Source organism: Barbatula barbatula, assembly GCF_947034865.1.
Source record: "Barbatula barbatula genome assembly, chromosome: 23".
Classification (NCBI taxonomy): Eukaryota; Metazoa; Chordata; class Actinopteri; order Cypriniformes; family Nemacheilidae; genus Barbatula; species Barbatula barbatula.
Window position 1 is genome coordinate 16,817,610 of NC_136786.1, and position 26,284 is coordinate 16,843,893.

General features: G+C 40.1%; 1 protein-coding gene across 3 annotated transcripts in view; it reads right to left on the reverse strand.

Moving 5' to 3' along the window:
• Nucleotides 1-26,065, reverse strand: part of bcl2a (BCL2 apoptosis regulator a) — a 42,762-nt gene extending 16,697 nt beyond the window's left edge. For 2 of the 3 annotated variants that reach the window (XR_013786166.1, XM_079447790.1), the window contains exon 1: nucleotides 24,796-26,065. Coding sequence is in view for 2 of the 3 variants with exons in the window: in XM_079447790.1 (XP_079303916.1) it covers nucleotides 24,796-25,332 (537 nt within the window). In the remaining variant the exon portion in view is untranslated. Of the gene's footprint in view, nucleotides 1-17,201; nucleotides 17,444-24,795 lie in introns of those variants that run through there. The other variant, XM_079447791.1, reaches the window with a different exon arrangement.
• Nucleotides 26,066-26,284: the final 219 nt, after the last annotated feature.

Consider the following 26,284-nt stretch of genomic DNA (forward strand, 5'->3'; position numbering starts at 1 on the left):
CTCTCAAGTTCCAAGCCCAAGAGGTTGGCAACTAAATCCCTCCCCCAAGGCAGAAACAGTGGGAAAGAAAGGGGAAAGAAACTGAACAGGATAGAAATATTTTCAGTATGCTCTCAGAAAGCAGACTGCACAATGGCTGGTCAAATAGCTGAGGCTGAACGTCACTGTAAAGTCAGAAGGGGAATTTTGGAGTTTCGTGAGCCTACGCCTCGCTGGTTTCATTCCCAGCAGCCAAACTCGGGTTCCATAAACCTGAACACAAGGAGGGAAACCGAGAAATGGTCGAGAAACAACGCATTTACATCTTTAGAATGGACCAACTAGAGATTGAAACAAAGAACAACTTTCTGACATAAAAAAGCAGCAAAAACAATAAAGTCTAAATGTTCACATGCAATCTCTGTCTGGACAAACACTGAATTATTGGTTACTTTTACATAAGTGTATTTGGTCATAAGTTGTGTAAATGCGTGAGGGATCACCAGTGCGCACTTCCTAATACTGCTATAATGGACCCTTTGAAATCAAATACCTATTCAGGCTTTTGTATTGAGGCCTTTTATAACACGATTGAACGACTCAATTATTCAATATCCTGCTTTGTGCCATTTATTGATTCTTCTTTTTTTTCTAAGTTTCCATTATCCTGTTACCCGCACCAACAAAGTTCATTAACTAAAAGTCCAGAGAGCAGTTGCACAACAAAAGCAAGCTCTAGTAGGAAATCATAAAAACTGCCTCATGAGGCTAATATGCATAGCAAATCGGCCTATGAAAACAAATAAAATGTAGTTTATTGACTGTGTTTGATGTAATGCATTGTGTATACACAATTTAAGGTTAAAAACACTGTATTTTCCACATACCATGCATGCTTGTATCTCCTCCTTGCCCTGCCTCTCAGAAAGGCTCAGATTGTTTACAAAGCTCATTGCTCTGAAAAGCGAGGTGTGCTATGATTGGCCAGTTAACCAGTGCGTAGTGATTTGTCGAATACTGCAAGTGTGCGATGGAAATGTAACGGCCGAACATCGGGTTCCAAAGCAATTGTACTGACAGGTACACCCACCTTACTTGGGTAAACGTCTTAGTCAAATTATACCACTAACTGATGTAGATTTGTGGGGGTGTGGTTACAAGAGGCATTTCAGGCAGGTCTATGTGAGCATTCGCATTTAGAAAGAATGCATCTTTTTCTCTGACACTTTAACTTTTTTTTTAATTAATTTTATTATTTTGTATTAGAAACAATTTTACGTTTCTAATACACTCAGGGGCAAAAAACTGATGTTTATCAGTGGCAACCATGCATAATTTATTAGCCTGATGACTGTTGTAAATACATCCTCTGTTATTTCGAATACCAGGACATTAATTATTCATCTAGTGAGGGATTAAGATGGTGTTACATACAATAGATCAGATGTGTCTACACTGACCACCTCAGGGTCCATGCTTCCTGTAAACGGAGTATATACTTCCTAAATGCAGGATGCTTTAGAACATGAGAAGAGTTAAAAAATTCAAATCTGATTCCCAAAAAATGGACGCAATATTCAGCGCATAACCACCGTGAGGTTGAACTGATTTCCATGGTCACCTCAAACTCATCCAGCACAATACCAGTCTGGTTATAATTAGCTACACAGACTCCTGTCTGAATGGGTGGAGCGTTTCTTTTGCCGCTTTTCCCCTTCATGGTACCAACAGGTTGAGTACAACTCGGCTTGGTACAGCTCATTTCACTTCGGCTCAGTTAGGCCTGTGACACACTGGATGCGTGGCGTGAGCGTCTCAGAAGCGTGGCGTGTCCGTTTTTAAATCGGCTCCCATGTTAACAGGTTAGAGCTTGCACACTGCCTGCGTGAGACGCGCGTCTCAGGCGCGGCTCGAGCCGCGCGGAAAACGCGTGCATGCTAGGAATAGAACCGACGCCTATTTTTCACGCGACACGCAAGCGTGTTGGAAGCGTTTCCAGGCAAAATAGAATAGGAAAAGATGTTTATATGTCATTTTGTACACGAATACATATTAATAAATGCCATTTTGATGTTTGAAGATCAAGGTTGATATAAATTCAGATAAAAATTTAATTTAAAAAAATATATATATAATAATAATTATCGATTTTCAAATATTTCACCATTAAATCTTCCTCCAAGAAAATGCTTATTATATCCAATGAAAAGATCCATTGCATTGAATGGGAATATTAATTTATGTCCATCTTAAACTCATATTGCATAAAGTAAAATCGTGCATCAATTAAATACGTTACATCTTTAATAACATATCTGAGAATCATATCATCTTAATAAGAATTGTGGTTCGTATTAAACCCCAAAATGTATTGGTGACTGAATTATTTTACTTTTTTATGCTCTTAAAAAATGACACACTACAATAACAACGTAGTCTAGTGTGTCATCTGAGTGACGGTCCAACATCAGGTAATAAAGCTACAAAACATTTGGAAATGTTATTTAAATAAACAGACAGCCCACTCACCCATTTTTCGGATTTTGGAAGGTGTAGGTTATGTCAAAAAAGTTGAAACTTGTCGTGAATACAAGACCCTTGTCTGTCGGCGGCCTCCCTCTACGTCACCTATAGCAGCAGCAGCGCGCCAGCGCCGCGTCAGGCACGGTGCTGTGCAAAGACACAGAAAACGCGACGCAGCCGCCACGCAGCTGACACGCAACAGAAACGCCACGCTCACGCCACGCATCCAGTGTGTCACAGGCCTTAGCTTTTCCACAGCAGTTTAGTAACGCTTCAAAGTGGGTATTATAAACTTATCGTCATGGTTGCACCGCCTCTACTGCCATAGCATCATTGTGAACGTGACAAACACATGCACAGCACAGGAGTAATGGAGCATATCGAGGGCGGATGGCAGCAAAACAAAATACTGCTTAATTTGTTTTGGGAAACTTACAGCAGACAACGATCATTTGGTTTGATCGGCATTAGGGTAAGCTAACATAGCATTTAACAATGCGTTAAGGGTCTCAATCTTTATTTTACTGTCACTAAGCATATAACGAAATGCCAATATTACGCATTAAAATGCGTATTCATGTGTTGCAAATCCAATGACGCTGGTAATGATTCTCTCTGCCCAATCAGTGATCTGGGTGTAAACACGTCACATATTTGTACCGGTATAGTACGCTTGGAACCTCAACTGAGGTGGTACTAAAAAGAGTATTAGGTACTGTACCCAGTGGTAAACCCCCCAAAAGTGAGCTGTACCGCGCCGTACTGTGCAGTACTATGCATCAATATATATCAGGGAGGATAACGAATTCAGAGTTATTCAGACGAGTTCCAGAGAAGTCATCAGTTCCCAGCCCAGAAAGTCAATGGTACTAAACCTTAAGATCTGGCTCGATCAACCTGCACAAGGCAAAGAGGAAATTACATTAACAGCCAATAACAGACATCAGCTCTATATTCAATCTACAAGACTACTGAACAAATGATGGATGGTGAATAACAAATCTTGCTTGAAAAGACATACTGCAAGTCACGGCTCTTAATTCACCTAAATAAAGCACAAATCGCCCAATGCATATACACAGGATTATTCATATCGCTGCTGTTTTTTGCAGAGGGACAGAGATATTATGCAACTTATAAAAGTAACAAAATAGATAGTACTTCATACTCATAATTGATTGTCTAATTTCTCGCTAATATCCATACTGACGTTGATTTTCTTTTGTTGTACTAAATGTATGAAAAGAAACGTAATTAGTTATTTACCCTGATTGTTATCAGACCGACCTAAATTAGATAAAACGGGATGCAGATTATGGGACTATGTATTCAGTGTCCACGCTAATGATTCAGTGTGATCATAATCATGACAGCATTTTGTAGACTGCCCAGAAATTGAAGGTAGGTGGGTCTGAATGTTCCTTACTGGAAATCACACACACACACACACTCAACATGTTGATCACTTCACAGTGGCCTATTGCCCATCATTGACCTCTCTCTCGCTCTTTCTCTTTCTTACAAATACACACACACACACACAGAGAAAAACAGCAGCAGCTGGAGAATATGAAACACAACCCTGTAACAGACCGGCAGTGCTGGTGCTGTTTTTCAGAAAAATACTGTAATGTGGGTATATTTTAAGTTGTTTTCCCAATTTGTGGTTGTGCAATCCATGGTAAATTCCTGTCATTCCAAGTCAATATCACACTGCTCTTTTCACTAGTTCTCACAGATGAGTTTTGGGCGTCTACTGAAAGTCATCTAGTGATTGATGTAGTCTGCTCTGCCGATATCCATATTGTCCTGTGCTTGTGTTTCATGTGACACATCTGCCGTTCAACCGGGTACATAATCCGACAAACTGCCTCTGTTGAATTCAGACAAGCCATCAAAAGAAAGCCAAGAGCAGAATAACAGTAAAGTATTTACAGCATTGGTAAGCCGTGGCTCCATTCCTGGGGTTGCGGACAACAGTGGGACACCTCAAGAATGGCATTCACGGCGTGTGTTTTTGGACAAGGGTGTGTGGAAGGAGGAAATGTTGACGCTATAGACAGCTCAAAGAGAGAGGGGGCGAGCTTGGCTGAGGTGGTGCAGGGACGGAGAATAGGATTGGCCCCAATACAGATCTTACATTTAGGCATCAAAGAGCTTGCTTCCCACGACAGACACACTACGCACCCTGTCAACCACATACATCCCCTCAACGGGATCATGGATGAGTCACTACGCCTGAGTGCATTCTGTCATTGTTATGAAATTTCAATTTAGACATTCTTGTTGTGCAGTGTCTACAATGCAAAAGTTTAGTTGCTTGTCTTGGTGTGATGGAGTGGGGCCTTATCTATCTGGTCATGGCCACCACACTCATATCACCATGCCAAAAGGACAGCCGGTGATTCCAAATCTAATGAATTACATTGTGAGAAAGAACAGCAAAAAAAATTCGAAAGGGAGTGAACCATTGCACCACGGTTGCGAATCATTGCTGCGGGTGAACAAGATGCCAAGTATCACAGGCCCTAAGGATATTATGTGGTGGGGAGGAACAAGAGAGCAACTGAATGTTTTACAAAGTGCTATTGGTGTTTCTTCAGAACGTCCCTCTGGGCTAAGCTGACGGGAATCGGTTCTTTTTCCTTACAAGCGTAGAGAGGGCTGGTTGGCATCCCATTCTGGGCCTCTTTGTTAAGATGTTCCTGCAGCTGTGGAAATAGCAAATGGAGCTTGCCCTGTGGCCATGCTGGGATTGGGTGGGTATCTGACCTCTGTTTTCCGATTTAAGCTTTGGAAAGTTCAATGCATCCTTTGATTTGACAAGTCTGCTTCCTTAAGCGGTTACATTTTCAGCTATTAACTACAAATGCACACATTCAATCAACCTTACTGGAGTAAAGATTTCTATTCCTACCAAAAACTTTCAAATCAAAGTGCCTACGACACATGTCGAACTGGCTAATGACTTCATGGCTAATGGCCAGCACACTGATCTCATGCTCCATTCCATTCTGTTCCACATTAAAAGATCTCATGGGCAGAATAAGGTACCGACCCACACATAGATCAAACGTTTTCATCAGAGCTATTTCTTCAGAAAGAGCTTGTTAGTATCCTGCCACTTGCTGTGCGGGCTAGCGGCTAGTGCTCTAGTTAGCACTGGCATTAGTTAACCTGTCGGAACTGTTCCTTTTGTAATATAAATGTGCATGCAGACGACCTTTCATTATATCTACAGTACAATTTATTACATCTTTCCAATTCTATTCGAAGGAATCAGCATAATGAGTCTTAATGTAATACCGAACATTTAAGCCATTTCTAAGTCTCAATGGGTGAAAAGTGCAACAGAAAAGACCTTAAACCATATAAATTCAGTTACACAGATACAGCTTCCGTTCAGCACCACCAAGGGTGGTGCAGTCTTTCATCTCCATAAATGCTACAAATGAGTTGCTGTAGGTTTTTTACCATTGCTAAAAGCCTAAGATGTTGGAAAGTTAATATACAACACTGTGGAAGGGCTGTGCAATCAATCGAAAATTTATCGTAATCGGCAATTTTGGCCTTCAACAATTACGAAAACAAAATAATCGAGGTGAAGCGATTACTGTGCCGCATTCCATTTTGCATGGATCCTCTCTTTTCTTGTAGTATAAATCCGCAGCACACCACTTTTTTTTTTTTAAATATTAACCAATTTGAAAACAGAGGTGGATCTATTCTGGAAGATATCCCCACTACAGCAAAGACATTCCTTGAGTGCTGCTTTTAAAAATGTCATCTTACATCATAAAGTTGAAATAAATATAAAGGATGTGATGTTTGCGACATATTAATTTATAAATATGCAAATTAACCATTGCATTCCTCATACAAACATGACCCTTACTACTCCAAAGAAAGCTGCGAGCCTTCAACCAAAGGCATTATCATCTATTTCCCAGTGGACTTGTGAAAGTGCTATATTATTATGTGCTTCGATGTTGCAATAATTATAAGTAGACAGAACAAAACAAGGTCGCACGTGGGCAGAGAAAGGCACCCATTCTCCCATCAGTGATGTAGCCCCGAAATCGGATAGAGCATTACCACACTACACACCTGAGATTACAACCAACCCTGAGAGGAAATACTAAACCACTGCTTTCTACACGTTCAAAATGCTTTCCCTGAGCTACAAAAAAAATACAACTGCAACGGTTTAAAAATAAATTGTATTATTAAATTCATAAATGCAACTGGTGTAAACACAAACAATTAACAATGCACAATTCATCACATTCACTTCTCAATCCTTAGGTCTTTTTAAGCTTCTGGGCTTGATTGTTATGTTGGCTTCTCATTGGCTATGCTATGAGCACATGCTCTTTGCCTGCTTTTGATTTCTTTTTAATCTACTGAAATGTACTTAAACCTCAGCCTAGTTCTTAGAACGTGTCTCACCACAACCGGTATTCTTAGAGTCAAAGGCCCATGTCAGGGTTGTATGAAATATTCCCTCTAAAAACGACTTTATCACACTCCGCTTTATGTCAGTTTGCCAAACCAGTTGCATTTGAGAACAAGTTTTTAACTGACTATGTGGTAAACATTGTATATTTTAGAAATACTAAAGTGAATAACGTATGTAACATCTAACTTGTGCTCTGAATAGAAATAGTGACAATTAATCAAACAAACGTACATTTCTTCAATATTGCCCAATCAGCCCCAGAAGACATGGAGTTGCTCTTCATGAAACCAGCCATATGAGAACTTTCGTGGTGTGGTTTAATCATTTCTGAAGAACCTCTGATGAGTCTTTGGGGTTTGGTTTAATACTGTATCAATACAAGACATCATCACATGTATGCATACGCTAGCCGAACAGACACACCAAAAAAGAATAAATACAAATTTGTATTCATTACTCACATCTCAGCTAAACCTCATTCTCTCCCACTCACACACACACAACCACCCACAAATTCTCCATGGCCCGATGTTGTTGTCACTAAGCTAAATTATTTCTTATGCATGCTTAAAACTCATCAATGGAAGGGCATTTCATTCCAATTCAAAAGTCACATGTCTTATGAAAAAGGCATGTTTTCTTACTCGATGAGCAAAACTGAATCACACATCCGAGGTAACGATTTCCTGTCATAAAACAAATGTTTATATTTGAGTTTCTAAAGAACTGCTTCTCTTCGGCACGGTAAGAAAAGTGACCAAATGTTTAAAGAGACATCTCGAATCAGCTGACTCGAGCAGGAAGCCGACCTCAGTTAGTACTTGGAAAGGCTTTTCTACGTAGAGCAGCATGCAATTCTAATTAAATGCCAGACAAAAGGGATGCTGAACCACTAAACCCAAAAAAGAACGAAAGCAAAACCATGCCTGACATAAATACCTCTATAGAGTATGTGATGTACCGATATACGTCATTATTGCATCTTTATATGACTTGTAACGGTGTTACACAATGTGACAATATAAACACTGCATTATTATGTTCATATATTTATTATATTATGTTTCTTCTGTTATATTTTAAAATCTTACTTTGACTCATAATTAAAGTAATTATAATAAACTTTTCAATAGAGTAATTCAAAAAGACATTAGTGAGAATGTTTGCATACAGTGAGAGTATAATATAGATCTATACAATATGTATGGAGAAATGAATAAACTATTTTGGATGTGCACTGGCCAGTTAAATGATCAAATAAAACATTTCTTAGTTAAGTTTTTGTATTAACTAGAATTAAGACATTTAGATAAAATGTGATCAAATGGAATGACACCTGATGACATCAAACTCAATTATTTTTTCCGCAGCATCTGCATTTCCAGAAGCCGAGCATTGTCTGCACTTCTGCTTTTGATATCATCAGAACCGCCTCTGCATTCATGCTTCATATTTAAATCTACGAGTAACATTACGCAGTGAAGGGAAACTGATTCTCCCAACATCAGCATGTAGGCACAGACCAAAACATTGTGAAGTATAGGTACATCATAATGTTTACAGAAGTGAGTAATTCAGATACCTTAGAGCGCATACCCTACGACCACACAACAAAACACAGGCTCGTGGTGAACGCAAAACATCTGTTTTTCTGTCTCTGTTAAAACAAAGCATCAAAAGGCCCCTGGTTAGGCCCCCCACATCTGTGTGAGTCAGGCTGAGGGAAACGTCCCTATAGGGCCTCGCGGCAGAGGGACACCTTATTTAAAGTCTCGTGTTTATTTTCGTAGTACAAATGAATCATCGGTCATGCATTTAAAAAATGTTAAACGCTTTCATCCCCGTTTCAGGTAACTTCCTTCTCTGAAATCCCCGTAGATTAGGTCATCTGAAGGTTTGATGCAAATCTTATTCTTTACTCATGCTATAGTTGCCATACAATAAGCAAGTGCAGTCTTTACACATACCTGCTTCAAACATGGATTACATAATGCTAGCGTGTCCTACAAAGCTTAATACGTTTTAGGTGGGCATTTTCATTTCCTAGAGATTTATATAAGTGCAATGACCTCCATGCCCTCTGGTTAACCAATGCAATTCAACCTTTTGTGTCTGAAAAAAGCAGATTACACAAATGGATTTGATATGAACTGATGGGCAGACAGACAGATGAGCAGAGCTTGTAAGCCAAAGCCATTCAGCTTTGTTCGAAGGTCTAACTGGAAGAGGTAATACTTCACAGCGACTCAAAAAGAGCAAATCTCAAAGTCTGCAGCATGTTAGCATCTGGTTGGTACATTAATGTGCGGGCTTAATTTGAATTCTGCTCAGCAACAGCCATGGTAATCATTGTTTGAACAGAAAACTGGCCGCGGGACGAACTGAAGATAAGCTAAAACGCAACACGAGAACAAAACCGATGCCCGCTGTCACAAAGGGTGCTAGCTCTAGCCTCCACATGTAAATCAGGAGAAAGTTCAGAGAGAGTGCAGGACTCTGCTGTATCCACTCCCCCCCCCCACCAGCCGCTCCGGCAGGGTTACATTCTTTCATATGAGCTCACCATCGCATTTCCAGAGGAAAGCGCACAGGAAGAAAGCGAGACCGTCGGACTGTTCCATGGACGTAATCGCCAAAAATGGCAAACATAGACACAAATCCACTACGTAAAGGATAGTGTAATAAGAAAATCACAGAAGAAATGACTGGAGGAAAACGAAGAAATATCTTCATTCAGATCTCTTGCTTCTTACATGTCACCTCTAGAGAGATCCTACCAATATTCTAAACTGTTCAAGCCAAGACACCCAAGTGTGTAATCAAAAGGCAGATTACACAAGCTCTTCAAGATTACTGTTAACACAAGAGATGTGCAGAGCAAATAGTAATTCATCATAATGCATTTTTCATAGCAAATTACTAAACGTGATGCCTTATGTTTAGCTTTTTCTTTATACTTTATAACAGGGCCTATAATATGTTAGACACACGATACACAAAATGTGGATGCAAAGGTACACAGATCAATATTAAAAACGATTATTTGAGTAGACAAAATGACTAGAATTCCCATCCCTATGTAATTCCTAATAAGGTAAAGTCTCCCGCGCTTTAACAGAGCAACCTTTGAGCAAAAACGTTTGCATTTGAGACCCAATCAAGAACGGGAGTACATAAAACAATGGTAAAAAGCTTAAGCTCAGCCCACAGACAGTGTGGGTGATGACCATAGGAGGTTCAGATTGCCTCGACTCAGTCCTGCAAAAAGTAGAAAAAAATAAAGCATTTCTGCAGCATTAGCTCATGGGCTGGATGCCTTCTGGAAGTGCTTTTCCATCTCCCCCTTTCTTCTACCCCAACTGCTCTCTAATCAGCTCTCTCTTCCTCCGCCACCCGCTTCCCTCGACACCCACGCCCCCTCCAACACAGATCTACCACCCACACACACGCGCGCCTCCCACCCTGTTCTTTTCCCCCCTCACCCTCTGTAGGAAGGGTTCAACGACCTTGCTTTTTTCCTCCCGCACTTTCCGTCTCTCGCCGTCTATCAGCTGATCTCTGCCTGGTCTTCAGCAGAAGAATGAGAAGAATGCATTGATGTGGGTGTAAAGACAATCTGGCTTTGTTATTGTGGGATCTGTGGGGGGAAACATTTTGGGGTTTGAAAAGCCTCTTGCAAAACAGACTGCAACACGTTGTGACTGCATATATTGAAGACTACGTAACAAAATTCACTCTTTTAAAAGTTCACTTTGAGGTCACTGGAGTGACACTAGTCTGACCCTAAATAAATGTGTCTAACAAGGACACTGAAGTTTGGGAACCAGAGATTCCTACAGCCATGGCCCACCTGTGGATTGTATCAAAACACTGACAAAACTGTGTCAACATCCGTTGCTTAGATACAATTATCTAGAGGCTATCATGATGCATCCAGGTGCCAGAAAGGCCAATTAGCAAGAAAGGTTGCTTTCCTACCAACAACGTATCTGTCCAAGCCTGAATAAGAAGTTGTTTACGACACTGTTTTACACAAAGTTGGGGTTGTGAGTGTGATCCCTGATAAAGACGTTTTATCGCTGGTGACCGCATCAAAGAAAAAGGTATGGAACAAACAATTTTCCCTAACAAGCTCGGCCTTATTTATACAGACAATCTTTTTCCACACTGCTATGATCTGAGACAACACCTCTGAGAAAACACCTCTCACAAACAGCCAAATCTAACAGGTTAAACGCTCTCTACGGTGTGGTTTATTAATAAAAACTAGTGTTGTTCAGTTAACATTTATTTAGTCATTTAGTCATTACTAAAAACACAAAACGTTGCAGTTAGTACATGGTCACTATTTATCAGTGACAATATACAGTCAATTGAGCCAAAACCTAATAATTTAAATAACATTTTAGCACACAACAAGTAGTTGAGGACTTAATGTGACTCAAAGCATTTATTTACTGTTTTTCTAGAAGCAATTGTTCAGTGCTCAAATGTGGCCCACTGAGACCCTTACAGTTAGTTTGGATATCTGATTTTGTTCTCCTTTTGCAGGGGAATACCAAAAGGGGACTTTCAAATCTCTACGTTCAGCTAGTTGGTAAACAGAACAGAGATAGAGCTTCGCAGAAAGGGGGATTTTTACCTTTGCATTAATTTACATTCGCGTCAAAACAGTTTTTGGTGCCTTTTTCATTTGGCTAAAAATGTCGTTTTGAAAGTGCTGAAATGTGCATTGAAGTTGGCGAAAAGACGCTGTGGTTTCGTAATGAGTGAGCGCCACAAGATTTCAAATGGAAGAAAAAACATTTAAAAAATATCGATCACAACAACTTTTTCTGGTTAATGATAAAAAGGAGAAGCATTCCATTCAGGTTAACATTAACAAACTTGCCACATTAAAACGGCGTACCTTTAATTATTACATCAGTCGTATTAACTTCCCTTCCCACCATGAACCAGTATTAGATTGGCCCTTGTGCGTGCATTACATCATATGAGAGCTATTCATAGCATAATTCGAGGTCTCAGATATGTCCAGGGCATTGTGCTAAAAAACGTGACGGAGCCCAAACTGAATCGGCTGGCAAAAGTCCCACTACCATGACAATGAGCGCACTATAGAGATGAATGGAAGGAAATACAGCATAAGCCGGTTGGGAGTGGGAATCCTGAAAATGGAAACCACATGACGGAGGTCAAGATTCCGAGGCGAAGTCTGAACTCTGTGGTTTCCACTTCACGGAGTTACAAACGCACACTCGAGAAGGCTCGTCATGGATACCCAGTTAGTAAGTGAGCCTCATTCTTTTGTCTAGCCAGACTGAAGCACACCACTGGTCACAGGGCACAAGTTCATTAGTCATAGCACCCAGGCATATAAAACGCACAATAAAGAACTTAACTTCTGTCATCAATTAGCCATCTCTGTTAAAACTGTCGCTAAAGAAACCAAAGAGAACAAATAGTATACTAGAGTTGAGCAGAGCACTGCGACAAATAAGGCCTACCGGGTCTCAACCCTAAATATCAAACGGCTGTGTGAGAAAGCCGACAACAGTTCATGTCTCCAAGAAGAGTAATTGAAGAGAGACAGAGCTAGCAGACAAATATTCATATTGAGGAAAAGCACATGAGCTTGAGTGTGTTGCTATGCGTCGTTTTTTCTTTCCCACTGTACCCAACTCTCATCCTGCTCGGTATGCAGTCTGGGGATAGAGGCTTGGAGAAGGGGAGAGACTGAAGGTCCCCCTGCAGGCTGCCTGCATTTTAAATCACCCATCTGCCACTAATGTCCCTGATGCCCACCCCCATTCTTCTATTGGAGAACTGTTTGTGTGTGATAGACTTGAAGGTCTGTTTATGTGTGTGGTCTTTAAGACGCCTCTTTGATATGATGCACCAGTAGTCTTTACATTTCTGCCCATCTTAGTTGTGAAGCACATGGTGTCGCCAAAATCCCTGACATCTAGCCACATAAAGGCCTCTGATTCCTTTTAAGAGTATTCGCCTCTATACATCATGGCCTCCTAATCATCCCCATATATACTTATTGGCTTCGTAACTCTGTCTCCTCTCCACCAATAAGCTGGTGTGTGGTGGGCATCCCGGCGCAATATGGCTGCCGTCACATCATCAACATTGGGGGTGGTTGATGAGATTCCCTGCTTAGATATCAAGCGCAATATAAATGTAATGAATTATTATTATAATTATTATTATGACGCTCTGCCCCTACCATATACTGTTTCGTTTATACTTGTTACTGTAAAACTTTTATAAAATCGCACAAGCATATAAAACCGTTTAGCTTCAGCAGAGGGTTAAAAGCCATTACTTGTTGTAGGATTTCCTGCACTGTTTGCGCAAGTTGGTTATTGCAGAAATGAACCATGTCTAGACATCTTATTTCTCCGATCAGTGAGAAAATGGGGGAAATTGCCTTAGTATTGACTGAGCTGCAAACACATTTCAACACAATGGTACCATTAAATCTGGCACAGTTAAGTTCTTGGAATGCTTGGCCCGTCATAAAGTTAAAAATATACATTGGGAGACCAGTAGTGTAAGTGTTATGACAACGTAAGAGCGCTGAAATTTGAAAGTGTTCCTGTAGCTCAATCTGTAGCGTATTGCAGTTATGAGTTTGATTCCCAAGGAATACACGTATACAAATCAAAATATAAGAATTAATGTAAGTCGCATAAGATAAAAGAATCTGCCAAATGTATAAATGTAAAACTGTATGGTCACAATTATGACATTTTGGTAAAGAGTAACTGTGATCAAAATTATTACAATTAAATATTTGTGGTTGTATTCATACTTGGAATGCTTCATAAGTTCAACAGGCCTAGTACAATAAACCTGTGTATGAGGTACATGTGTGCACATGTTTCCAATTGGACAGAAAAGCGTGGGAACAGCATGAGAGTCTACATGCTGCCTGTGAGTTTTTCACATGACTTACATCCATACATTGGAAGGTGAGAGCGCATCGCTTTCATCTACCCCATCACAAAGGTGAGCCTCCCTCCTGCACGCTTCAGTCCCCACCTGCCATCATCAAAGGACTGAGCCAACCCACGAGGGAAGCAAATAATCAGCCTCCGCCCTTAAACCTAAGCTGCCTCTGCCTCTAGCATCATCAGCGGCATCTACTTGACACCTTAAATGTGAATTGAACTGCTCATTTGCCTGATATGGCCATGCAAACATATGCTTCAAGTGCAACATGCTTTAACAGCCTGTACTTCCACTTGAGAAGAGTGAGTAAAACAGTAAAAAAGCCGTTCTCATCTCACAACTCTCACTGTCAGATTGAATGACTTCCAGTTCATGAATTCTTGTTATTTGTTCCAGAATGACTCGGAAAAAACTTTCTTCCCAACCTTGACCAGAAAGATGTTCTATTTCTATTAATGTAGAGTAATTTGTGCACTGCTGCTGAAAATAACACAATGAGCCATTTAGAACACGCAACAGTTCCAGTAATTATTTCAGTGATGTCATTCATAAAATGTAGTCGCAACTGCTCTATGTGCAGCAAAAGCACAGGACATGAACGACAACATGTGCCTGATGGCTGGTTGGCTCTCAAAGCTCTGCTGTTCAGGCATTCAGTGTACCCAGCTGTGTTCGGCCTGGTGGGAATGTTTTTTTGCCTACCCTTAACCCACACCGCCCATCCATGGTGTCCCACACTTCCTGTTCTGTTCTTAATGCCTCTGCCACTTCCAGACGTTTAAAAATGGTTGTGTTCTGTGTGTGCGTGAAAGACAAAGAGCTAAACTGGTGATCTTTGTATCAGCTTTCTAATCCCATGAAGCAATAACCACACCATCAATAGGAAATCCCCCCGGCAACAGCAGCACTGTCTTGGATTATCGGAGTCGCTGGAACAGATGGGACAGTAGAAAGAGTGTGAAAGCGAAGGAGGAAAATACTTAAGTGTATTAAATGACTATTTACTCATTTGTATACTTTTCGACGCAGTTACATAATCAATTATATGTACCTTTTTGAAAATGTATTTAAAAGAATAAAAAATAAGTTGAAATTCATCAGCTAGACAATTTGAACAGGCCCACTTGTTTGTGTTCTCATGTGTGTTTATGTTTCTGCATATCTATTTCCCAGGATGCGTACTCTGTCATTTTCCTTGGATCTGACTGAAAGACAATTAATCTATTAGGACATATCGTGAGGTAAGAACATTTAGTGTTGAGGACGAGGTTACAGTCATTACTTACAAATATGAATGAGCGCAAATCTTCTGCCGACAGTACAGAGGGAGAGCTTTATGAGGCACATTAACAACACATGATGTCTTGGACTCTTGACTGAGAATTCTATGCATTTACCAAGCTGGATCCAGCTCAACATTCCTTAATGAGAGTCTTAAACTTAAAAACCGACTATGTACAACATTACCAGGCAGAGACTGCCTCAATCCCTGCTTTCATGAATAATTCAAGCCACATCATATGAACCTAAAATACATAATTACTGTTCGACTTATCTTAGCTTTGATTCTGCCATATCTGGACCCAGCACAGCTTAAACTTTGTGCTATCTTAAAATAACCTATTATTAGCCTTCAGCAGAGGTTCCTTATGAATTGCACGAACGACTCCCTCTTCTATAAACGAGAGGACAATAAAAGATCAGGCTGGGATATCACACAGTACAGATAAAAACAGGCACTGAGAGAGACTAATAGTACATTTAGTTCTTCATTTGCGTCGAAAAGTTTCACGTACACTTGATAGCGTTATTTAAATCATCTGCATTGACGTAAGTCCGGGAAAACTAATAAAAACGCTTTATTATGAATGCCAGGCCAGTGGATACAATGTTGCGTTGTATAGAAACATTTGCATATCCTTTTTAAACTAAAAGCGCTTTTAATACACTTTGGCGTTTATACAGTAGTTTTTGCTGGTCAACATTGCTTAAGACATTGCGCATAATACGCATGTCATAGTTTTTGGAAACGAGTTTACAGAGAGATAATGCAGTAACCATATTGGTGAGATGACAAGCTGCTAGTTGCCATTTGAGCAGTTTAACGGCCTTGGAGGGCTACATAGCAAGAATATAAAAAGAGGGCCAGAATATTTCTAGGAACTTATGTTGGCCTGTTCTGGACGGTTGGTAGGAAAGCTTACAGGGATCAACAGGGCTTGTAGAGCCCGGAGCAAACCAAGAAGCAGATGGCAGGCGACAAACGGGGCAGACCCTGAGGAACCAAAAGGGGGTAATTCTTGGCTTCATCTCTGAACTGCTTAAAAGCCACCAAGAGTCACGTTCCCTCCAGACAAAAGGGGAGACCAGAGAAGTGTATTGTTGGACATGCTGAGCCACGCTTATGCCAAACAAACACTGGGAGACAAAAGAGAACTCCAGCAAAGTCTTCAGTCCAATGCAAAGTTCTCAGGCAACAAACTCATGCAGCTCAGCAAATATAAGGATGGTTCTTTAATGCTCTGACTATCGAGGCCTGAGGAGAGGATGAATCAAACTAAATTGCTAAATAAAGAAAAGCTTCGGTTTAAAACATTAAATGTCAGATGTGGAGTGCCCCTAAAGACAAGTTGAGAAAACAAATTATAGAGCCTGATTAAGCAATGAGCATCAGAGACATGCTAAACTGTGCCAGCGGAGCATGACAAACGAAATAAAGAAATCCTTACCGTACCCTGCTCTCATTTTAATTCCATTAACAAAACCTGCCCACACAAACTCATAAGACCCCAGCAGCAAAAACAGCTTGGTTTAGCCCGGTAGAAACCAGTGTGTCTTTGTCTCGTCCCCAGAACTACCATGTGTGTTTGCATTGTAACATCATGATCAGAGGGTCTGTGTTTTAATGCACTTTGTATGTCATATGTTTGTGTGATTCTTAATTTCAGTGCACAGACACACTGACGGATTTACTGCAAAGGGTTCCTTTGTGCCAACTGTCGAGGCTGACAACTTTTGTGTGGGTGGTCAAATCAGTTGCAATTGGAAGACAAGCACTATTTTGCCAAAGTTGTTTTTTTCCCTAAAAATAATTCGGAATTCCTTTTGTGTGCCCGACAGACGCCTGCATATTTACAGAAAAAGGATGCTCCTCCAATTGACAGAATGTGCATCCTCAATATTACAGCCAGAGAAGGCAGCAAAGGTCTGGACTGTGGTTTTTAAATGCTGAAAATGGATTCACATCATCATTTTTACAAACTAAATAGGTGTCTTTGTGAAAAATCAACAGTTTTTATTTTTCAATATACTTGAGCAATTTGAAGCAGATTGGCACAGGGCTTATCGTACAATGTAAACTTGTTTTTGTAAATAAAAATAGCTCTCTGAGGATATAATAATCTGTAATTAAGGTAATGTGATGGGCAGTCCCCCACTGATTCCACCAGGCATCAGGACCATATATGTTGGCACAGGTCCATGGGCATTTTAGGCTCATCTCCTTTACACCTCAAAGATCTGCACAAATAAAACAGGAAGAAAAGCAGATTTGAAATTATAGTCCAAGGTGCATATCAAAGTGTAAGGAAAGTCAACATCAAAACTGCAGCATCAAAGGCAGTCAAAACCAATACAAGGCATGTCTGATCTTTGATCAATCACAAACTTATTTAAACAACTATAGTAAGCATCCGCAAACAGTCAGTGTCAGAGTGCATCTACCGTCAGGAAAAGAGCAAGACAGTTTAAATATCTTAATTAAACTAGGGCAAATTCCTGTCTTAAACTAACCCGTGTAAACTTAGATGTGTTAAATATTGTACTTATGTATCTGCCTGACGCATTTATCCAAATCGAATACTCTGATTCAAGGTATATGTTGATTATTAGGAATCAAGCCCACAAGCTTTCTGCCAAGATAAAGGGACACTATACATATTACATTTTTACAGTATAGTAGAAGAACATCCAGTAAACTGTGTGCATGGAGTAAACCAAAGGACTAGACAGGGGGTGTCCCTATAACTTTCTCTGGTAGTCTCACACCTCTTCAGGGAAACCACTGACTAAAAACACACGTCTGAGACATATCAACTTTGAGATTTTCATCAAAACACCCGCTGTGAGTTTCACAGAACAAAAATTAAAGATCGATGAGGAATAACTGATAATGTCTTGCCCTTGTTATTTTAAATAAAATTCCTCTAGGTGATTACCCATTATGTTCTGTCTCACTGACCTTTCACATTATATTTCTTCTCATCTGTAATCCTCAGACGGGAAGAAAACAGATCAACTATATTTTATAGTTTTAATATCAATAATTGTCAGCTGTCATTAGTAATGTTCATATTATGTACATCATTTATACAATTAAATGACAGTGTTCAAAATCCGACTAAGACATCATGAAGGAGAAGAGACCACACCTGCGAGGGAATCCTTATTTTCCCATCACTACAAAACCCTACCATTAACACAGGCCCGCCCAGCAGAGGATTTGCCTTGAGGTCAAAGGCACTATGCAGCACTCTGACAGCCAATCAAAACATCCCTTTGAGCCTTTACTTGCCCCCCAGGAGCAAGACACAACCTTACCCACCTGACAGCAGCTAGGGCAGGAAGCTGCAATAACAAACATATTCTTTACCCAGTCACCATCCTTCATATTTAACCCTTGTAACCTTTTTTACAATCCTTTATTCTTCCTGCTTTGTTAATTGTCTTAGTCTGCCTCCTCCATTTCCTTTTCTTTTAATCACACATCGCTTCTGCAAACTTTCCTGGCCGATTCACAGGCACAGATGTGGGATCAGTAAAAAGCATGACAGGTTGTTTGAAGCCATTATCAGTAGAATGTCAAAAAAGAGACACTACCTTTTGTGTCTATATCGCGTAAACAATGTCACTTGAAAGGGCTCTATGCGGCACATGTTCAATAAAACCGAATAGTGAGCGATGGCTGAACTTTACAAGTTCTTTTACTCCTGCCTGTAAAAGCTCAAAAAGCAACACTAACAAACAAAAGACCCAGGTGGGGTCATCCGTCCCTCTAAGGCACCAGAATCACCAGTGTACATGTACACAGCCAAAAACCTGTAATCAATCAAAGACGTATGTAGTGTGTGGGTGATCACCTGCGCAATTGTAGCCTGTCTAAACAAACTTAAATACAGGTGGACAGATTTCATTATCAGTGGGGGCCGGATATAAACAAGGCACACAATGCGCACCATACACGTCGCGAAGCTGACCTACCTACAATTAAACTTGAAGGATAACACTGAACAAAACGAACTGCTGGCTAAATAAAGGTCTCTGAATGTGTTAAATTCAGTCTTATTGGCTTTATCTTGTAGTTAAGAGATAATTAAGCAGATGTTGTGTATAGGGAGGCTAGGTAATGTGTCTACAAGCATTACTGTTGCCATTTAATCACTTACAAAAGCATTACACTTGATTCGCCAAACCAACAAAACTCCCTCTTTACATATCTCAACAATTAAGAAACATGGCAATTATGAAAACAGCAAATGTCAATTTGTTGAGGCAAGGGAAAAAAGAGGATGCTAAACGGGCTAGCTCAAAGCGGTTACTACAGTAATGAGAAAGCTCATTAAGCATTTTGCAAACCAGAAGTCCTAAAAGTCTGAGCATCTGCTCTTGTTCGCCATGTGTGGTGCTGTCAAATTTTGAAAGGAGACAATGAACCTACTATACACTCCAACAGCTTTGGTCATTAAACAGCTTAAAACTGTCATTTCAAAAGTGCTCCTCACACAAGGTTTATGACATTTTTAGCTGTTATGACAAAAAAAGCTCACACTCGTTAAAACAAAGGTGAACTTTTAAAATCCAGAGCAAGCTTTTTATTGGGAAAAGGAACAAACGCTTTGTCTAAAAAACAGGTCCAAATCAAATGATGATTTTGAATAATGTTGGTTACCCCCACTAAGAAGATGTCCAAAAATCGAAAGAAAATGCCTTTTGGAAAAGGTCTGGAAAACCAAAAGATAAAAATGGATTTTAATCAATACGCATTGCTGCGTTCACCTCTAAATTGATTTTGGGGTCAAAATGACATGGCTATTTGTGTCACAGGAAAGAAAAAGATTATGGAAAACTTCCCAAGCATAGTTTCCAGTCCCATATCAGCTTTTTCCAAACAAATCTGAAATAATAATTATTTTACATCACGAATGGCAAGCATTTTCAAGCCACAAGGCTGCATGTTTAACTGCTATCATTAAAAATTTAATTACACTTTTTCTGTAACATCTAGAAGGATCTGCAATCGTGTCAATGTAAAGAATTAACGGGCCATATGCAGGAAAACAATGCATCTATTACAATTCTTTAGAACCTTAAAGCTAATTCAGTCAGTAAGAGGAACTGGAGTAAGATGAAGGTCTCGGAGGCATGCCTGGTAAATCGGGTATCCCTGTGGGGGGCGGGTGGAAAACAGCAATAAGAAACAGCACTGTGGTACAGCTGAATCATGTATTCTCCACAGACAGGCTTTATCCAAGAATTAATGAGTTACATTAATTCAAAAGCAGGATAATAAATTAAGATTAACAGTCAGTAAAGAGGACGTGTCTTTCTGCCACAAAAGTAAAGCCATCTGACCAATCTGGTAATGTCAGAAGTCTTTGTAGACATTGGAGGACCGTCTAATGGATACCACAAACTACTGACATTTTTGATTGTCAAGTGAAGTGATACACTAAGGTAAAGCAGGGCTGTTCTTCCAGTAGCTGAATCACTTATATTTTGTAGAGAGTAATAGAGCAGGTGTTGACCTATCGGTAAGCCCCGCCCCCCTTAGTTACTGTTGCTAACTCGGACAAGCCACCATAGTTCCTAATGTCTTTCAATGGCAGCGGTCAGTGTAAAAACCTGGTATCCTGGGTCAGGCATTGTGGGAAATGTAGTTGGTACTACCCTATGGGGGGATTGTTCATTTAAACTTCTCTGTTAGAGGTCATTCTTGTGTTTATTGTAACTATTTGCTTTGTTGCATGTGATTCCATGTATGTGGGGTTTGGTTTGTGTATATTATATATTTGTATTGAGTTTATTTACTGAACTGAGACCCCTGTAATTAGTAAATGGTTTAGCCCATGTGTTCAAATAGGGTTGAATTTCCTGTGGGGAGTTAGTTCTGGTGAGGGCTCCTGTGAGAAACATCTGAGTCCAGAGTCCATGCGGATGGTTCTACTGTTATAGTTTGTCTTTCCAATTTTATTTTGTTCTGTTTTAGTATACACCTGTGAATAGTGTGTTAGTTGGCGGTGAATATAAGCCAATGTTTGAACTTTATATGAATGCCTCCTGAAAATTTGTGGCAGAACCCTCACAAATCACAATGCAAGAAGCGGAAGCCTCGTGTTACGTGACGACACGGTAGCAGATGACAACATCTAGGATCAACTGTTCATGTACCTCAGGGTAAGATTAAATTAATTTACATTTAACCACTATGCTTTAACTTTCACTGGTCCAATATTGAAACACCCAGGTTTACTTTAATATTTTACAACTAAAATCTAATCCTATCATAGCAAACTATATATCATTGGAAAAGTCTAAGACTCTCAAATACCTATTTGACCAGTGTTCACAACAAAAATTAATTATGTAGGAGTAGTAATTTATTATTTTATGACAAGAATGAGCATTACAATTATTAAATGCTACTAAATGTCACAGTTCCAAAGGAACACTGAAGTTATTCAATATAATTCCACTTTAATATGGTTAAACACTGAAATGTAGAAACATTGTTTATGACCTACAATGTACATGCTATGAGAACAGTTAGCTATCGAGGTTTGCAGGTTAGCATGGACTCACTAACTTCACTAGTTTTAGCCAGAGATACGATACTAAAGCACAAGATGACATGCAGTTGGAAACTATAACTTAATGACAGTACCAAAAAAGAAAAAAAATTGTCTTCACTGGGATGTTGAATCGGGTTAATGCACCCACATTTTGCTCTTTTTGTGTCGGTTTAGGAAATTGAGTCAAATAAATTCCATTCCTCATCCTCCCAGGACACCTGGAATTAGTGTTTCGAGTACCCCAGGCACATCGTTTTATCATTTATTGTAGCATAAAACTGATGAAAGCTTCGGATCTTACAATGTTTCTTGACGGCGCTGCAACTTAAAGTTGTCAGAGTTCTGTCCCTGTGCAACTCATTTTCAACTTCTATTGCCTCATCGGTGTTTGAGGGGAGGGGCTTACCGATAGGTCAATTACTTTTAACTACAGCATATTACCTATCCTGAACCACCCCATAAAAGCATCTGCCAAATGCCTAAATGTAAATGTAAGTTGGTCTGCAAAATTACTCACCTGCCTCCTCCATTATTTCTTACAAATTGTGTTGTATTACCTGATGTGATGTCTACTGTGAAGCGCTTTGAGAAAGCAACTTTTAATTGCTCTATACGAAATAAATGTATTATTATTATTATTATTATAAAAGCCTCTACAAAAGGAAAATATAAATCTTTTTAAATTCCAAACTTCCCTAAGCTAATGGGACTTCCTCCGTAACGTAATAAAGATTCCTCTAAAATAACTAACTACGGGACACATCCCCTGCGACCATATTTATCACCGTCAAAAGATCTCAGCACTTCAAAACAAATCCTACATTTAAAGAAGCTCTTAATGACACACTCTGTAATATATAACTCTCATGAGCCAACCAATTCTCCCAGCAATAACAGTCTTAACACAAACTGTAGATGTGCTTTTCATGACAAAATTAAATAAATAAATTGTTCATTGCCTCTGGACAAAAGTGCTGAGCTTTGTGAATAATGCAGGCCCGTGTTAAAAGCTTATTAAAATGCTTCTCTGCTAATTGTGTCCTAATTGCACTGCTTTGTTTCACCTTGAAGGAATGACACAATTGATACATAGTCAATATCCTATACACAAACACACAGACCTCGGGCACGGGCAGCTATAATAAAAACAGTCAGCCATCCATTCATTATCCTAAACAAATAAAACCTGACCTTTTAAATTAACTTCATACAAAAAATATAAAAATAATAATGGGTTGAAGGCTAGAGAGTGGTTGTATATTTGCCATAAAAAAGCTCTCTGTACACCATGCTTTATCAGAGGCCATTTGAACCTGTCTAACCCGCAGCAGATGTGGTGAGTAATGACCATCATTAATTCAGCCACAGCACACCTTTCGTCCAGACAGGAATAATGGCTCTGCTGGGCCACCTGCACAGCTGTACCGGACAGCATAAACTAGGCTGACATCTAGTCTGCTGTACGAAGAAGACTGTACCATTTCACATAATAACATCAAAATTATCTAAAGGCTGTTTAAAATAGAATCAACTAGGGATGCACGATAAATTATCGGCCATATCGGTATCGGACGAAAATGGTCATTTTGAATGCTTTCTGTCTTGAGAGCTGTGGATAGAACTTTTTTCTTGGTTGCTCTGGAAGAACATCTATGATTTGTTTATTAAATCAAAATGATACCAGACAAAGTTGAAAGAATCGTGTAAAGTAGGCTTAGTACACGATTTTTAGCGAGGAACTAATGGTTACCTTTTTTTCATCAGTCAATGTTTTAAAAAAAGTCCTTTTTGCCTTTTGTTTCAGTCTCATATTTATCGGCCAATATATCGGCTATGGGCTTCCAATGTTAAAGAATTAACGGTTATCGGCCAAAACTTACATATCTGTGCATCCCTAGAAGAAACAGAAAAGATTCCCAAAACACTTTTATACATCAGACAATAATCGTTTAGTTTTAGTTATTGAAAAGGGGAATTATTTGTTCGATCTCTTTAGACCGGGGTAGCAATGAGATTCTGTGCTGTACATGAGCAGGGTGGAGTCCGACTATACAGTAGCAATGCAACCATGATGAGCTGCTCCAATTTATACCGTAAATAATTCAGCACAGAAGCAATGCAGCAAAAGTGAAGGGTAGTTCTGAAACAAGGGCTCTGTGGGAAAAAGGGGAGAGCAAGAAAAGGAATAAAAAGCGAGTTAAGAGTGTTTGTTCATATTGCTACTTTTTAAACCAGAAGCAGTTTTCCTATCCTCAGAGAAAACCCACAAAGTGCCTTCAGCCTTTTATATCATAGGTTCAAATGGAGCACGTTCTTTGACCTCGAGCAAAGGCAGAATCTCCAAGTATCCAAGTATGACGTTCATTTGACCATGAGACACGTTTGTGCTGGAATTATTTACAATCTGACCATCTTTAAGAATTTATAATAACCCAACTAAACCGAAGACAGACCACATCCTTGAAACTTAGCGTGTGTTTGCAACTTTGAAAATGAACTTGCTCTTATACATGGAAGGGAGAGGCGGGGCTAACCTTGATTGAACTGTCAAAAAAGACAAGCTGACTGACCTAACCTACAAAGTGTTTTCTTTATTAGCAAGGTGTTTTATTGACGAGTATTCTGGCATACCAAAATGACATTCTGTTGTTTGAACTTAGCTTGAATTTTGAGTATGCCATTATTAGTCAGCCTTTTTGCAGATCACTTTGACAAATATGTATATTCTGTATTTATCCGTATTCATATAGACGTGTGTGTGTGTGTGTGTGTGTGTTATTCTTCTGTGTTGGTGTTATTTGTATGCACCATGGGTCTGAGAGTAACGCAAATTCGATCCTCTATATGTATGTACTTGTACATGTGGCAGAATTGACAATAAAGCAGACTTTGACTTTGAATTCAAATTCACTATAAATAATAAAGACCAAAACTGTGTGGCTCCTGTCTAGCTTCATCTATGCATATCATTTTAGCTTTTAAATTCGGTGTGCATATATCACGACTGTACGATCATAAACCTACCCAACCACCATTTTCCTGGATCCAGTTTTCCAGAGGCCCGTTCAGGTAGTCCGTCATCCAGGGTGCAATATTGTCTACCTGTGACGCCATCTCCCGGTTAACGCTCTCCACGCACAAGGTCCCTCCAAACTCAAAGAAAGCCACAATCCGACCCCAGTTCACTCCATTCCTGAAGAGCTCTTCGGTCACCGCGATGAAGCTCCGCTGGGCTCCATTAAGGCTCAATATCATCTGGTTGGACATCTCTTCAAAATCCCGCTGGTGGAGCCTTTCTATTTGATCTCCAGCCTCGCGTAACGCCCGGTGGAGTCTCAAATGAGGGTCGGAGCGAGTGACCCGGTGGGCTAGCAGGCACTCATCGTTACCCCCGCCCGCCGAGGGAGCCTGGAGTCTCCTGTCAGAGTCCTCCACGCCGTTCTGGGCATCATCTTCCTCGTCAGACGGTTGACATTTCCACACGTAGCCCCTCTTTAAAAGTTTATGATTAATGTATTTCTCCACAATAAGGCGACTGTCGTAGCGAATTTCGTTAGCCATCGTTATTTAACGCAATTTGAAAACGTGTTTAGTAAAAGTACATTCTGACAGAAACGTTGAGGAGAAACGCTTAATTAAAATCTCATATTCGGCAAATATAAGACGCGGTTTCTCTCACCATAACGCAATATTTCAATAAAACGATATAAAGGAATGGTACATTCATTGAAAATAAATCAAACACAGGGTGTATTTATGAACTTATCTGAACTGCCCGCGCCTCAGTTCGCTACTGCAGCGCGCGCGCAACAAACTTCAAAGGAGATCCGACCGTATGCGCGAGGAAGGAATGTCCGCTCATTGAATGCTGCGTCCCGCCTTCGCTCCTGAAACTCGCTTATATTCCGGTCAGCCGCGGAAAGCAAACGCACAGCCGGTCGCGAAACGTCCTTCACGTCACGAACCCCTTCAAAACGGAGTTAAAAACAGTTGCTTTATATTTTCCAGCTTAATATTCCACTGACATTCGAGGTCCCAGAAAAGACGGAAGAGAAAATAGCAACCAAGTCAACGCGCGTCTCTGTGTTCAATGCGCGCCTGCGTTTCCTCTTTGGTGAGATGCGGTTTTTCTCATGCGTGGCAACGCCACGGATAACGGTGCAATTCTGCGGGATTTAAGACGCGTGACGCGGAGACTTGCGCGTTCATTGAAGCTGTGCTCGAACTGTTGAAACTGTGCGACACTGTTTGAAGGTACCCTCTGCAGAGGGGGCGGAGTTTCCTTACGTCACACCATTCATTGCTTTCTGTGGCGCTGGGATACTCCAGCACAGGGTATGCGGAGCATTGCAGGGGTTTATTGTGTGGTCGTTGAAGTGCATTTTGTCAAACCTTTTTTTTCATTCTTTCATTCTTTTGGAGCTTGTTTTCATTCCTCTCTCAGAACTGCAAACCTCAACTATGTTCTTGAGTAAAGCGTGTTTTTGTTGTTATATTTTCTCAATGTAACGTC